This window comes from Podarcis gaigeae, assembly GCF_964106915.1.
Source record: "Podarcis gaigeae genome assembly, chromosome: 6".
NCBI classification, from domain to species: domain Eukaryota; kingdom Metazoa; phylum Chordata; class Lepidosauria; order Squamata; family Lacertidae; genus Podarcis; species Podarcis gaigeae.
The window spans coordinates 20389590-20406194 of NC_139682.1; the positions used below are offsets into that span (position 1 = coordinate 20389590).

The 16605-nt window shown below is 42.2% G+C and overlaps 2 protein-coding genes across 5 annotated transcripts in view; both read right to left on the reverse strand.

Annotated features, from left to right (window-relative positions):
* The window catches only part of CSE1L (chromosome segregation 1 like), a 31512-nt gene extending 24572 nt beyond the window's left edge, over positions 1-6940 (reverse strand). The window contains exons 1-3 of one of the 2 annotated variants that reach the window (XM_083745730.1): positions 6735-6940; positions 3824-3919; positions 1889-2031 (exon numbers count right to left, since the gene is read on the reverse strand). In XM_083745730.1, coding sequence (XP_083601856.1) covers positions 1889-2031; positions 3824-3908 — 228 coding nt within the window. In that variant the 5' untranslated portion in view covers positions 3909-3919; positions 6735-6940. Of the gene's footprint in view, positions 1-1888; positions 2032-3823; positions 3920-6189; positions 6462-6734 lie in introns of those variants that run through there. The other variant, XM_083745731.1, reaches the window with a different exon arrangement.
* A 3154-nt stretch (positions 6941-10094) lies between these two features.
* Positions 10095-16605, reverse strand: part of ARFGEF2 (ARF guanine nucleotide exchange factor 2) — a 52492-nt gene continuing 45981 nt past the window's right edge. For 2 of the 3 annotated variants that reach the window (XM_083745738.1, XM_083745739.1), the window contains 3 exons: positions 15805-15922; positions 11829-14602; positions 10095-11786 (listed from right to left, as the gene is read on the reverse strand). In XM_083745738.1, coding sequence (XP_083601864.1) covers positions 14426-14602; positions 15805-15922 — 295 coding nt within the window. In that variant the 3' untranslated portion in view covers positions 10095-11786; positions 11829-14425. The remainder of the gene's footprint in view (positions 11787-11828; positions 14603-15804; positions 15923-16605) is intronic. The other variant, XM_083745740.1, reaches the window with a different exon arrangement.

The following is a 16605-nucleotide window of genomic DNA, read 5'->3' on the forward strand; positions in this document are numbered from 1 at the left end:
AAAAAGCAAACGCTACACATTTATTCTGAAACATGTTGGGCCCAGGAAATATTTTCCTGTGCATACCGCCAATCAGACAGACAATAGACCATAACCAGTTGCATCACAATAGCTCAGCTGTAAACACTACATACTGGCATGTGGATGCATCAGGCGAGATGGGTGGAATTTGCTGACACCAGGAAGCAGAGTTCCATTTCGTGCTCTGTTTCCACTTCCATCTGAAATAAACTGGTCACTGCATCAGTGTTCTCCATCATCAAACTAAACAGCAACTGCAGGGGTTACCATGGTGCAGCATCCACTGCCAGCTTATAGCCTCCCCACTCCACCCCCGCTGCTGCAGTTATCATCTTCACAGGTTCAAATGCTCCATGAGAAAGGAGCTACCTTCCCAATTCCTGATTCTGTGCCAATAACTGCAGCTGTAAAATGATACTTTTCCAAATTTATGATTTAACTATTTATATGACGTTATTTTTCAACGTTTTAAACTCATTGATGAGAAAGCATCTGAAGAGTAACCGAGTACAAGCCCTTAAAGCAGATTCTGGAACATCCTCAAAATAATAAATATTAACCTCAAAGTGGACCATTTGATTCAGTTGTGATTAAGTGTCCTAATTTCCTGTTGCAATGAATTAGTATCAATAGTTGGAAGATCTGAAGCAGATACAGTTCAAAGTTATAAAAATTAAAACACCAATTCTAATGAAAGTAACCAAATCAGAAAAGGGTAACATGGTAGGAAGTATAATAAATCCATTCAACAGTTCACCAATGAGAACTATTTCTCATCTATCAAGATCACTGTACTGTCTCAAAAATCCTGACTGTGAGAGAGAAAAAATTCTTCTTTTTCTTTCCTCTACTTCTCATTTTTCTTTCCACAGCTCATTTACAGAAGATAGTAACAACAAGGCATTTGTAATGTTTTCTACAAAAGCCAATTTTAAGCACTATCATCCATACCTTTCTCAAGTTATTTGTAGGTGCCACAGAACGTGGGGAAGGAAGGAGACAATGAAGGACACCAATAAAGGATTGGCTAGTGAAGCAAGTCCAAATGTGTGGATCCTTGCAACTAGCAAAGCAACCAAAGAAACTGTTAACCTGGGATTTCAGATACAAAATCACTATTCCCTTCAGTAAATAAGTGTACTAATAGTATGTTGTTCTGGAAGAATAGATACCTGTTTCTAAAGGTAGCTTTATGGGTAAAAGGTAAAGGTACCCCTGACCATTAAGTCCAGTCGCGGACAACTCTGGAGTTGCGGTGCTCATGTCGCTCTATAGGCCAAGGGAGCCAGCATACAGCTTCCAGATCATGTGGCCAGCATAGAATCATAGAGTTGGAAGAGACCACAAGGGCCATCGAGTCCTGACATATGGTTGTCACGCCTCTGCTTAAAGACCTCCAAAGAAGGAGACTCCACCACACTCCTTGGCAGCAAATTCCACTGTCGAACAGCTCTTACTGTCAGGAAGTTCTTCCTAATGTTTAGGTGGAATCTTCTTTCTTGTAGTTTGGAGCAGTGCGTGGAAACTGTGTTTACCTTCCCGTTGGAGCAGTACCCATTTATCTACTTGCACTTGACGTGCTTTCAAACTGCTATGTGGGGAGCTGGGACCAAACAACAGGAGCTCACCCCGTCGTGGGGATTCGAACCACCAACCTTCTGATCAGCCCTAGGCTCTGTGGTTTAGACCACAGCACCACCCACGTCCCTGGTATTCCCTTCAGTTGCTTACCACAATACCAAATCTGATGTCTATAATCATCCTGCAACATCTTAGTTCACAAGTGTTCCCATTACTTTATTCATAACCACTTACTTTACAAGGAAACACACTATCATAGTACAATTGTAATAAACAAAATACCTACAATTCTCCAGTTCCTTTTAATGTAATTCTTGAATGTGACAGAGGCACAGACTTTGATGACATTATCTTGGGACTTCTCCAGTAGAGTTAAAAGTAGCAGTGGGTAATTCTGGTTTCCTTCAACTGACTCAAGGAATTTTTCCGCTAGAAAACATTTAAATATAATGAATTTAGCAAAAAGGTTAGCTATTCCACAGTCTAAGCTCCAAACATTTAACACCATTTAATACAATACCAAGCTGGTATTTAGCATGATACAGTGAAGAAATGGCTATTAATGGATTGTATCCTACTAAGCCTCACTTAGGTAGATCCACTGAAATCAATTTACTTTATTCACAACCAGCTTGTTCAATACCGTTACTGTTACTTGACCTACACAGAGTATGACTTAGTTGGATATCGCCTAATATTTCTATGAAAGTACTTGCAACCCCACAATTATTAAACAGCTGCAATATGGCAACTGCAAATCATTTTAGATGCAGATCAGGAAGCTGCTCTTAAATTCTGTATCTTCACAATTTCTGAAAAGGTAGCCCAGTTTGGACTGTCATCTTAACCGACATGTTATGACTCTTCATTTTACTGAAAAACTTTGACTCATATAGTATTTTGAAGGTTTTCCAGAAATGCAGAATGCACAGCAAGAATTAGTAATGGAAAACCCAATTTAACTGATGGGAAGTAATTTAATGAAATAGTTACGTATTTTGTAAAATTTAACAGTTGAACACCAATATTATACATATTTACTTATTTATATTTTGCAGTGTTAATAAACTGTTTTGGATTCAACGAACCACATAACTAGTTCCACACAGCCAACAGATGTTTAGACTTAATGTTTCTTGTACAGAAGCTCTCCATGATGCATGACAAGCCTGTTGTGAGAGCAGTTTCATAAGCTGTGTGAGATTAGGCCTGAGGATCTGCTGTTAAAAGCGGGAGGAGGGAGTCAACAATTCCTCTAGGCAAAAACAGCACCTCCAGTAGTGACTCTTTCTAAGAGGTCAGCACAGTGTGGACCTGACCTTCAATGCAATTCAACGAATATTTATTCAGAAGCAAATCCCAGTATATTCAATGGGGCTTACTCAAATCTAAGCATGCATAGATCACTAATTTATCTGAACAGCTAATAAATAGAGATGTGCAAAATACACATTTGCCCCTCCTCTAGTCTTTTCGAAATTAGTTTGATTTTTCTTGAGATTTCCACAGTTACTTTGCCTAAGTAGGACCCCCTGAATTCACATTTACTATCCTGAGTGAGACCGTGGGTATAATCAAGATAAGTAAGGCATGCCTAATGAAGCCGAAGGGACGTGAAGTGCTTAAACAGTTCACTTCAACTTCAAATCTGATTTCAGATTTCAATGCAACCTACTCTCTTTGCATCATGCCCAATCACCTCAAAGGCAGATTTCAAAATGGAACCATGGACAGTTAATATGACTCAGAAAGTATTCACTGATCTGTCATGTAGTTTTGATCGCAGCAAGATTAAAGCTAACTTGCATTTAATAATCAGTAACTTGACTGCAATTCAAAAAGCATACAGATGGACCTTCTAACTTTTTTTTTTAAAGAATGTATGTCCAACTGTCACATGAGGTTTCCAGGGGTCAGCCATCCCACCCACACAACTGATCTGCATTTAAAGTGACAGAAAGTAAAAAGAGGTCTCATTTTGACACATACTGATTTCAGTCAGCCTGCTCCTTGAGATAAGAACATACTGAAAAAAATCAAGCAGTTTTCTTTTTCATTAATGAATGTTGTCCCAACAGTTTGAAAAACCATGTTCTGGGCCATTACCATTGATTCTGAAAAACCCAGAAAATGACTAAACAGTTCTTATAATGTTTTGGGTCAAACTAGCACTAGACACCATTCAATACAGGCTCAAATTTCATATTTTTAAACTGTTTACCAGGACGCCTTATGGCAGGATCAGGATCAAGTGTCTTCTTTAAGTATTCTGTCAAAGTCTGCAAATTGGCATCACTCAGTTCCATAACTGCAGAACCTAAAAATTTAACAAAAATTTCTATAAAAATCAGAAACAAGAACAAGAGTCATAAGCAAAGTTTCTGTATATTGCTACATGTTTTTGAACCACCTGTTATACTTGTTTCCATTGCCTTCTGAAAAATCTCTCTGGAAAGTCAAGGAACCCTTGGGAACAACCACTAGAAGAAAAAACCCAACAGGCATGTATGAAAACCTCTAGGTGCACACATGCAGTTTGAGAGCCAGTGTGGTTAAGAGCAGTAGACTTGTAATCTGGTGAACCGGGTTCACTTCCCCGCTCCTCCACATGCAGCTGCTGGGTGACATTGGGCTAGTCACATTTCTTTGAAGTCTCTCAACCCCACTTACCTCACAAAGTGTTTGTTGTGGGGGAGGAAGGGAAAGGAGAATGTTAGCCGCTTTGAGACTTAGGGTAATGATAAAGCGGGGTATCAAATCGAAACTCCTCTTCTTTAGTTTTAGATAAGCTACATACAACATACATACAACATACAAAATCAGGAACCAAAGTGATCATTCACATACATGTACACACAGACAATTATTGACAACTGATTATAATACTGAGAAGCTTCTAGAAACAAGAATTTCCTCTCCTGCGCAACTGGGCAACAGAAAGGTCACTATACTCTCATTACTCTTCTGAAACTCTGGAACTGACAGCCCCAGTTGGAACATTGAACTTTCCTCCTGAATTCTAAGCTGATCACTGATCTACTGAGAGCCATGGGACCAATAATAAACAGTTGAGCAAAGAGGAGGGCACATTATGTGTGAATGTATGGATCTGATGGATAATGCAAGAAATGATGAACATGGCTAACTCAATACATGGCCTGTTAGAGGCATGAGGCGGTTAATCAGGCAACCAAGGGTGACCCTCCAGTGACCGTACATCACGCTTCTTGGTTTCCTGACAAGCTTGAACACTAGTGCAGGGGCACACATATGGTGCAGGGACTCCACTCACTCTAACAGTTTTTGCTGAAAAAGCTACTAAGGTACTGTCCAACTGGGGCATAATTAGATACTGCCTATAGTAAGTAAAGGTAAAGGGACCCCTGACCATTAGGTCCAGTAGTGACCGACTCTGGGGTTGTGGCGCTCATCTTGCTTTATTGGCCGAGGGAGCCGGCGTACAGCTTCCGGGTCATGTGGCCAGCATGACTAAGCCGCTTCTGGTGAACCAGAGCAGCACATGGAAATGCCGTTTACCTTCCCTATAGAGCAGTGTTTCCCAACCTTGGGTCTCCAGCTGTTTTTGGACTACAGTTCCCATCATCCCTGACCATTGGTCTTGCTAGCTAGGGATGATGTGAGTTGTAGTCCAAAAACAGCTGGAGACCCAAGGTTGGGAAACACTGCTATAGAAGAAGTGTCAAAAGCATCCACTTGTTGCAGTTGCATGGCTCACGTCTGACCTAGTTTCCACACAGGTTGTTTGATACTGTGAAGGCCATGATGTGTGTTTTCACCCCAGACCCATCACGACAGATGAAAACTTCTAGCTACCATTACAAACATTTTCCTGGAGAAGGTCCACCCACTGCTTAAGAAACCACTGTTGTATGAGGTGGATCCAGCCGCTGTTAACCCAGTTTCACTGCTACAAAATGCTACTGCACATCTCCTAAATAATACAGTGGTACGTCGGGTTAAGTACTTAATTCATTCCGGAGGTCCGTACTTAACCTGAAACTGTTCTTAACCTGAAGCACCACTTTAGCTAATGGGGCCTCCCGCTGCTGCCGCGCCGCCACTGTGCGATTTCTGTTCTCATCCTGAAGCAAAGTTCTTAACCTGAAGCACTATTTCTGGGTTAGCGGAGTCTGTAACCTGAAGCGTATGTAACTCGAGGTACCACTGTACTGGGAGATGTAAACGTATTCTATTTCATACCATTTACTGGTATGTCTATTACCTTGACTGCTTCCTCACTTAATGCAAAAGTAACCTTTACAAACAGCCTGTGCTGTGAGTTCAGGAAGTGGCCATTATTCTTTTTCAACTCCTAATTTGCAATGTGGAAATAAAATGCCATGCAAAATTACCACAAACGTTTATGGAAATCCTTTGAAATGTAACATTCCATGCAAGCACCTAAGAATCACCTCTGAACACGTGCAGAGTGGCTTTCCTTCGCCACTGAACACCCGCAAGTCTTTTCCAAGTCAGGTTAGGAAACACCCCATTTCCGCATAAGCCTGAGACCCATCACATCTTTCTAGAGTTACCAGCAGCGTAGTCACTGACATGCATGCATACTCTGAAGTCAGCCCAGCTCTATTCAGTGGGGCTCATGCCCAGGAAAAGTACGCACAGGATTGCAGCCTAAGCCTTGGTTGGCACCCGCTCATTATACCCAGGGAACCAGGAGCTACAAATCCCGCTCCCTCCGCAGCATGTGGCAGTCCCGTGGCCTCCGGGCTGAGTCCGCGAGGAGAGAGGCTTGGCCTTAATACCACGAAGGGGGAAACCGCAACGGAGAGACAGTGATTGAAAGTATATTCGGATCACACCACCTCGTTATTTCGCCCGCCGGAGTGGCAGCTGCGGTGGCCAATCAACAGGGCGCTTTCGTCACGGGCTAGGCTCAAGTACCAACGGGGGGCGCGCGCAGCCCCGAGGGGGCGGGCCGAGGCAGACGCAGCATGCTCAGGTGCGCCCCCTCCCTCGGCTGGGCCCACAAGCCGAGAGCCACCCGAGGGCCGGGGAAGGCGGACCGCGGCCGCCTCCCTTCGGGGCTCCGCCGTCTCCCCCCTGCCCGACTCAGGGCTCCGGACCCCCGCCGCTCAGGCACCCGGCCTCACCTGACGGGACCCCTTGACAGAGCACGACTGGCAGCGACGGCAGCGACAGCAACTCCTCCGCTTCACATTCAAACCTCGACGAGAGGGCGCGGCGGCGACGTAGTGACCGAATTACGCAGGGCGCCGAGCGGCCTCTTCTCCCCCCCTCCCCGCCGGGCACCAATCAGCGGCCGCCTTCTCGAAAGGCCCCAGCCAATTCCGAGCGCGAGCCTGCCCAGTCCGGGCGGGCCAATGGGCTTCGCCCTGCTCAGCGGTTTCCCACAAGGCACCGCGGCTTGGCTCAAGCCTGACCCGGGAGGCTGAGAGCCGAAGGGCGGCGGCGCGCCCGGAAGCTGGATGACGGCGCCGCTGCTGTCCTTTGGCTTCGTTCTGCTGCTGCGCATCGGTCCACCCAGGCTAACCCAGGGGTGGGTGGAAGGCGGAGCGGGACGTGCGGGGACACCTTGTAAAGGTTTATGATAATGTCGTCATCACATTTTGAACTTCTGCCCCTGCTCTGTACATGAATGTTGTTGTTTATTTGTTTAGTCGTGTCTGACTCTTCGTGACCCCATGGACCAGAGCACGCCAGGCACTCCCGTCTTCCACTGCCTCCCGCGGTTTGGTCAAATCGTGTTCGTAGCTTCGAGAACACATCCTAAGACTGTAATCCTTTGCACGTGTGTTGTTGTTTAGTCGTTTAGTCATGTCCAACTCTTCGTGACCCGATGGACCAGAGCACAGCAGGCACTCCTGTCTTCCACTGCCTCCCACAGTTTGGTCAAACTCATGCTGGTAGCTTCGAGAACACTGTCCAACCATCTCGTCCTCTGCCGTCCCCTTCTTCTTGTGCCCTCCATCTTTCCCAACATCAGGGTCTTTTCCAGGGAGTCTTCTCTTCTCATGAGGTGGCCAAAGTATTGGCGCCTCAGCTTCCAGTGAGCACGTAGGGCTGATTTCCTTAAGAATGGATAGGTTTGATCTTCTTGCAGTCCATGGGACTCTCAAGAGTCTTCTCCAGACCATAATTCAAAAGCATCAATTCTTCAGCGATCAGCCTTCTTTATGGTCCAGCTCTCACTTCCATACATCACTACTGGGAAAACCATAGCTTTAACTATACGGACCTTTGTTGACAAGGTGATGTCTCTGCTTTTTAAGATGCTGTCTAGGTTTGTCATTGCTTTTCTCCCAAGAAGCAGGCGTCTTTTAATTTTGTGACTGCTGTTACCATCTGCAGTGATCATGGAGCCCAAGAAAGTAAAATCTCTCACTGCATGAATAGGGAAGCGTTTTAATGTTCTTGTATATAAAACCCAGTCAGGTGGTCGGGGTACAAATCAACTGTTGTTGTTGTGTACCTTCGGCCAGGGTTGCAACCTGTCCTATATAATACAGGATTGTCTCGCATTTCAGTATAAAATGCGACGTCCTGTATTGATAGTTTGGTCCTATATTTCAGGTCTTCTCTCTGCCAGGTTAGGGATCATCTCTAACTGCATGTTTGAAGGGATGTGTGAAAAAGATCATGTATTTAAGCTCTGGGTAGCCAAGCACAGACAGATTTACAAGTTCATGTATGTGGGGGTGGGGGTGGGGTGGGGTATGTGCGTGACAGATTCCATAGTGGCTATCCTGTTAGGCTGCAATAAATGGTAATGTATTGCTTTGAAGTCACTTCAGCACCAGATTATTTTTAAAAATGCCCTTAACTGCCCCGCCCTGTATGTTGCCAGAACAAAGTTGGCAACTCTGCTTCACACACACACATAATAGGAGCTTTTGAATGTGGATGAGGAAAGGAGGTAAGTGGGAGGCTGTTGTGGGAATGCATGCGATTAACCATGACATCTAGCTCGTGTTTCCATCTGTGCTCTAAATGCTTTGGTGTCTGTGTATCACTGCTGCCAGCTGCTGAGCGTAACTGGTATAGCACCTTCCACCCTTTCCATAGGGACCCCTCCATTCAATCTTTTCAATGCACATAATTTCTGCTCATGATGCTATTGCGGCAGTTATATGCAATCCCACTTTCAATACTACTTGTGCCACCAGAAGTTTTGGGGTAGTCATACTACTTCGTTTCTAGTCCCTGCATATCCTGCAATTTCCTGCTGAAATGATGTAACTTCATACTGCAAATATGTTGGTTTATTTATTTTTTTGGTCCCAGTTTAGTTGCCCTGGAGCCCCTCTGGACAGCAGTAACGTGGTAGTATCGGGAAAGCACCACAGAATTACTAATAAAGCAGACTAAATCCACCACTCAGGCATTATCATCATTATTAGCAGCTACACCTGCAGGAAAACACCAGACCAGGATGGGCTTTTCTTTACAATGAAGCTTTCAGAAAGCTGCAATAAAGCTTTCAGAACTAGGACAATTGTACACCATATGCTGGCCCTGGGTGGCTACTGGGTACTAGCAAAGCAAAATATTCACTATGCTTATATTCCATTCTCTTGGAAAGCTCCGAGTGCTTTATATGGATGGGGCAAACAGGGTTCTGCTAAGATACTGCTCATGTGCACACACAGCAGCTTAACTTCAACAATGCTGCAGGCATCACATGCTCACTTTGCAGTGCTGTAGTCAGCAGACACTTTGAAAACAGGACTGAAATATTTAACTTCCGGCTACCTGCTGCATGTTGCTACAAATTTTATACATACAAAAAGGGCAGATGAACATGAAGTTGCATGCAACCGCTGGCCCTGGTTTTTATTTTATATATATATACACACACACACACCAATCTTCCTTGGAAGAGCAGCAGCAGGGGACTGGATGGTTCTGAAAATCACAGCTACTTTTTCTCTTGAAAAGGAAAATGATGGTAGAACTGGTGCACTTTTGTCCATGGGCAAAACAGTTGACAATAAAATTATGTAAATGTAATTGTACATGTTTATACCAGGGGTTTCCCTTTACAGCAGGTGCAACCAATGTGGTGTCTTTCAGATGTTGTTGAACTCCCACCAGCCCCAGCCACCACTGTCAACTATCAGACATTAGGGGAGTCTGACACACTGCAAAGTGCTGGATAAGTAGATCCTTGTGTTGCAACCACTGGCACCACACATAGGGAAGATTTCCTTGAATGGAAATCATTGCTATGAACGTATCATTCTTGGCTGGATTGGGCGACGCATAACAAGCTGTTCCATCTATCTGCCGGTATTGGAACACACTTTGGCTGGTTCCAGACAAGATGTTTATTGTGGAATGAGTGGGTCTCATTCACTCAAAATTTTACAAGGGGAAGTGGACCAGACTTTATCAGGCATGTTATACCTGTGTTTTCCTCTATAGTATCACCCCATCCAACTGGATACAAATAGTTGATGAAAGCTTTAAATCATTACATTTGAAAAAGAAAGTTCGTTTTTAAACTTTTATTTACCACCTGATTAAAGCATGGAATACAACAGTATTATACATAATATTTTTATGTAAAAAACTTTACATAGCTTTTCATAATTATATAATTATTCTGCTATTCTCTCAAAAATGTATACATCCATCGGGCAAGGAATGCTTTTCATTAACTTAATGATATTAAATGCACTTCATAATAGAAGATCTCTTAAGAAAAAAAGTAGCTTGTAACTAATTTTAGGCATTTATATAGGTAAAACATTTTGCACAAAGTATATTTTATTTAAAGTTGCAAAGAGATATTCTGGACAAAATGTCAAGACATTTAGGAACTGCACCTCTCACAAATTGTTTCAAGCCAAGGATCATATCATCTGATTAAATGTTAAAATAAAATTTGGGGGCAAATTTCACTGGCCATTTTACACTGGCTTAAGTTATCTTCAAACACGATTGTGCTAGTGGTAAGCAAACTATCCTTATAAAATGCAACACACAAAGATTTAAGCAAACTTTATTCCATCAACTTTGCTCAAAAAATAAACCAGCTTGTGTGCAAATATGCAGGCTTAAGACATTTGAGCCTCGCTTTGAATTTATACTACAGACCTTTAACATACAAGAGCTGTACTGGACTTTTGTTCTATCTCTGGTTTAGAATTTAAATAAACTTAACTTTCAGAAAAGGGTGCAAAAATAATAATAAAGCTCCATAAGACAACCCTCAAACCCTTCAGGATATCTGTCTATGTTAACCGTTTTTCCTCACCTGCTTACTGTAGAGTGCCTCTTCCAAATATTGACTACATGTAGATTTGTACATCTTGTCAGACTGTATTCTACACATTTTACTGTGGCATAACTTACTTTCATCAGTTTAAATGTCTCCAATTGTAAGAGTGCTCTGTGGGCTACTGTAGATACAATGCTGGACAGCCACAGTTTAAAGAGAATATGAGCAGGCTTTGTGTGTTCTTATCTCCCTTCTCAAGTTCCTATTCCTGCTGCCCCATTTCCCAATTCATAGTTTAACAATGTGTCTGCATCAGCAATAACCAGGGTTAATGCTAACCAGAGTTTACATTTTGAAACTGTTTGAGAAGCAGGTCTGCAACCTCTGGTTTAAGAGGAAACCTGATGACTGTTAACCATGAGTGCAGACAGTAGAGTGGTAAAGCTAAACCAAAGTTAATGCTGATAAGGACAGAGGGTAGGAATTCATACTAGAAATGGGAGGAAGGAGCCTGTGTTCTGCATGTGTCCATGGGTCGCTCCTGATCTCTTAAGTTATGGTTAACGGATGGGCAGAAATATGTACATAGGACCTTACACAAACCTCTAATCTTACATTGGATCCAAGACACAGAATTCTGCTGCTGACCTGTACCAGCTGAATCAAATTTCATGTGGATCGAAGGAAGTCTATAGGAGGTACTGTGTTTAGTCTGCAGAATCTGCTCCATGATCTGCACTCAAATGAATTGCTGTGAAAGCAGCCGGAGAGAATTCCTATCACTGTTACGATTGTCTGTGGAGTTTGGTGCTGACAAAATGGAAAGGTACACTGAAGCCCATAGCCACTGCAAGAACACACCCAGACATTACATGTACGATATCAATCTCCACAGATCTACTACACACACACTTTCAGGAACATCTGGAGTAAGGCTATTATGGAGTCTCTCTCTCTCCCTCTCTCTCTCTACACACACACACACACACACACACACACACACACACACACACAGAGAGATCATATGGTAATCTAGATCCCCGCCTCCGCCCCCCCCCAAGTGTCATTAAATTAAAGTTCAGCAATTTGAAAATGTAACTGTTGACTGCTAACAGCTTACTGAAGGGAATGAAATCATTTAACACTAAGGCTTTAAAAGGTTCTAAGTTGTATGATCAGAATATTATCTATAAGCTAAGATCTCACATATAAAGCTTCATATTATTTTACATTGCAAAGTTCTGGAAGATACAATTACAGTCCCAAGGGTATTGCACTTCTCTTTCAGATTCTGAAGCAGCTGTAATGTTGCCATGCTCTCTTAATAAAAGACAAACAGCTACAACTTTGAACAGGTAACACTTGACAAAACGGGGTGGAGGCCAAGCTGCATTCATACAATGTATTAATAGCAGAACCATAGCAGTGGAAAAAATAAACAGCTCAGTTAAAGAATATGTCCAATTAAAGAATATGTGGATGTAAATTTATATATTTATATATAAACAATAAATGACTTGGTACACAGTGAAATGCATATCTATGATGCAAACTTAAAAGTTGAAATTTCTTTCAGTTTTGAAGAAAGTCAGACTATTTTTTTTTTCACTGTGGCAAAATGCCACCACAATCTTTTAAAATAAATTACTCACATTTCTGTCAACGTACTTCATATGAGACAAATGCTGCAGCTCTTATGCAAAAAAATTCTTTGGTAGAGAAATTAAACGTCAGAAACTGTTCTTACTTATATTAATGACCAAACACAAATATAAAACAAAATTAACTTGAGATAGAGAAAGAGAGCACCAGTATTTAATAAAACAAATCCAGCTGTCAATTCTGGTTCTCCAAAAATCGCAACAACTTTGGTTGAGCTAAACAGCCAAACTCAATTTACAAAGCAAAAAGTTCCAAACACACTGAACCCCAATCACATTTCAACTCGGGCGTTATCATTTTCAATGGAACTTCAGGAACGCTTGCTTAGGAGTGCAGCCAACCAACTACCATTTCCCCACCCCCAATTAAGTTAATACTTTTACCATTCTTATTTGCAGATATGGGTAAGTACAAAATATGCTTAATAATACTCTTGCGCTTGCATTTTTTAATATATATATATACACATTTGGACGGAAACAATTCCCTTCCTGCCCTCTTATGCAAATCTTACACTCATATCGGAGAGTTGAAATACAACTAAACAGGTTCTAGCCTGCTATACCTTACAAAACTATTTCTTCTACTAGGCCAAGAATACTAAGACATGGTCTTACAAATAAACAACTCTACCCCCCCCCCGACCCAAAGTCAGTAGAGCCAATAGAACTGCACTGATAAAACTGCAAGTTTGCTTCCTATTGCCCCTAACAAACAGGATTTCGTCACAAGTACATGTGCACTTATATTAATAAATCAAGTGGTCCCAATAGGAACCAGACTCTTCGCCCTCATACAACTATTGACAATAAAGTACTAACCAAGCCATTAAAAACAACCGCAACTCACAATTCTGCAATAAAAATAGAAATATCTTAATGCACATTAAAGATAGACTGCTTCTACCAAAATGTTAATCTATATATTATTCAAAAGGGGAAGGGCTTGACCAACTGCTATACATTTTAATTCATTCAATGTGCAATTCAAATAGTAATTCGAAAGTTTCATTTTGCCATTTCCTCCATACAAGTCAAGAATCAGAAGAATTTTCAAAGATATCAAGCTTCGTGGTGCATTCAAGGCATGAGAGATTTAGTAATGGGATTAAGAGGCTCATGTGTAATGGTTTTCTCCTGCTACATTTGGTGGGGGGGTAGTATTTCCTTTGCAATACTGTATACTGCAAATTATTTTCTTGATACAGATCTAGTATCAAGGGTATTTTACTTATGATGAAAAACAATGAAGGTCCAGGCCAACATGATATGCCGCAGTTTTGGGAATGATTTACCACACACATTCTGCAACATGTAAGTTGGCAGGGAGGGTGATGAAGATCAATATCTCTTTGGATTCTTGCTAGGTTGTTGGTTATACTACCGCCCAACTGCCATCTTGCTATGACTCTGCAGAATAGTCAGCACCAAATCATTAAAACAAAAAAGCACCCCGTATTCACACAGAGGTTGAATCCACCCAAATGGGGGTGTGGGAGACCAGATGTCCCAGCATGATTTTCGGATGAATTTAAGCCCTCTCTTAAATATTTATTAATACATTTGCTAACATTACAGGCCTATATGAATATATTCGGTATTATCTCATTTTCCATTCATTCATCATTTCCAACAGATTATGGGCAATTAGCTGAAAGGCATTAAGAAGGAACCATTGCAAACAACAGATTTGAAGACACAAGCTTTGTGATAAGAATGACTTGACATTTACTGCATTAAATTGCAAAATGCTCAACAGCTACTCTTATAGGGAAGCCAGAATTTTTTTTTTTTAAAGGAGACAGTTTTCCTTTAGAAATGTTATTATTTTGATCTGTTCCAGTGGTTGTTTCATCTTCTTTGAGTACAATCTCCCTCTCTCTGCATCCATTCTTTGAACTTAGCATAACTCAAGCTTTGGGAAAGAGCAGTGATGGAGCTACCATGCAAGCGAGGGGGTCCCCGTCGTCCGCAACTGTCCTTCAGGAATCCAGATTTTGAATACTACACCTATGCGCAGGAAAAACTTCCGCAGTACCGCTCGGAGCTCTGGGATAAGGTCAAACTGCATTATCTCACACAAGTAGGGGTAATATGTTGAAGCATGTGCTTTGAACTTGGAAGAAAAAAAAAGGGGGGAGTAAGATTGTTTTAAAAAAACAGCACTTAATAATAATAAAATAATAATAATAATAATAATAGAAGGAACCGAGTTCTCACAGTCCGACTATGGCAGGCATCCCCAAACTCGGCCCTCCAGATGTTTTGGGACTACAGTTCTCATCATCCCTGACCACTGGTCCTGTTAACTAGGGATGGGAGTTGTAGTCCCAAAACATCTGGAGGGCTGAGTTTGGGGATGCCTGGACTATGGGGTAAGCAACATCCAGGTTTGGAAACTGCATGCCTCTTGAGGCCGCCAATGAACTTTTTCTTCCGTTTCTTACCTAACCAGGACAGCCAGTCCAAGCAATTTTCTTGACTGAGTCAGAGCAGAAAATGCCACTGCCCTTCAAGTTAAGGTTTGTCTTTACTTAAGGCCAGTCAAGTTATCCCATAAGCAACTTTCCCCTGCTCCCTGGGAGTTAAAATAGTATATATTAAACAGTTACCTATTCTGCTGCCCTTTCATAGCTTTAGAAATCAGCTGCCTGGGACGGCTATCTCCACTCTGCCTAATGGTAGGGCTGGCCCTCCAGTAACCAGAAATTCCCCCAGGGATCAATTTATTGTAGAGGTGGCCAGTGAGTGGTGGTTCCCAAACTTGAGTCTCTAACTGTTTTTGGACTACAACTCCCATTACCCCTAGCTACCAAGAACACTGGTCAGGGATAATGGGAATTGTAGTCCAAAAGCAGCTGGAGACCCAAATTTGGGAAACCCTGTTTTTCCCATTCTATGTCAACATATAGCAATAGTAATCGTTTTTAAAAGAAATCTTCACGTTTTAGGCTGCAACACACTAAGCACATAACACTGAGAAAGTCCATCTAAACCATGGGTGGCTAACTTGTGGTCCTACCTGATGTGGTTGAATTCCAGCTCCCACCAACCCCCAGGCATTTTGCAACCCCACTCGCAGAGTTCCAGAACAGACACTGCCTCTTATTTTACAGATATCCATGCCTGAGTTGGAGAAGGGCCAGCACCACCACCACATGACTTTGGGGGGTGGGGCCAGAGGCACATCCCTGAAGCCACAATTTAATTGTGATGCCCTTTCATACAATGTGTGTGTGTGAGAGAGAAAAGGGATACAGTTTCATGTTAAAATGTGAAAATAATGTGCATGAAATCAAGGTGAGAATCTTTTCTTACCTTTTCATCACTGACTTTTAGTGTTTTTGTTAGAAGTAACAACAGGAGATTGGTCCAGGCCTCTCGGTGGCTTTCTGAGTTCACGGTGATAAAATAGGCCAACGCCTCACTGCACACACTAGAGAAAGATTATGCACCCACTCAATACATAGAAAAAGGAATCTTAAGCAAATGGAATCAACAGGTGTTGCGGTCTACCCTCAAGCCTACCAGTAAACGTGGAAGCTTGATAGATTTCACTTTAAATGGGAAGAGGAAAGTGACAAAACATTCAGTGGGCAGGATTCAACTAATGCAAGACGCGGCTGCTCCCTTCTATGCTGCTGCCGCAAATAGACCTGCCCCCTAAAACTGGCTTGTAGAACCCCTAGAACAGAGTGGCAGAAGAGGAAATGGGGAATTGTTCCATCTGCAAGCAGAAACGCTTCTACTATTTGGACCATTATCACAGTGCTATACTGAATTCCTCTCAATGTCTTTTTATTTCATTATTTGATCTTTGTGTTTTCTATTTAAAATCACGTGGCTGAAGCTGCAAGTGGGCTTGGAAGTATTGCAGTTCAATGTACAAATGGGCGATTTTCTTTATCTGGTATCCACACAGGCTGTCCTATGTCATTTATAAATAGGGTCATCTTTTCACTCTCTGAACAATTTCACCTAACTAACTAGAAGCAACACTTTGCAAAAAGCACACTGAAGCCAGAGTCAAAAGCTCTTTTATCAAATGGTGTGGAAGGGATGAATGGCCTGCTCCAGGTATCAGGTTACTTTCACAGACACATTCCAGGATGGTCTTAA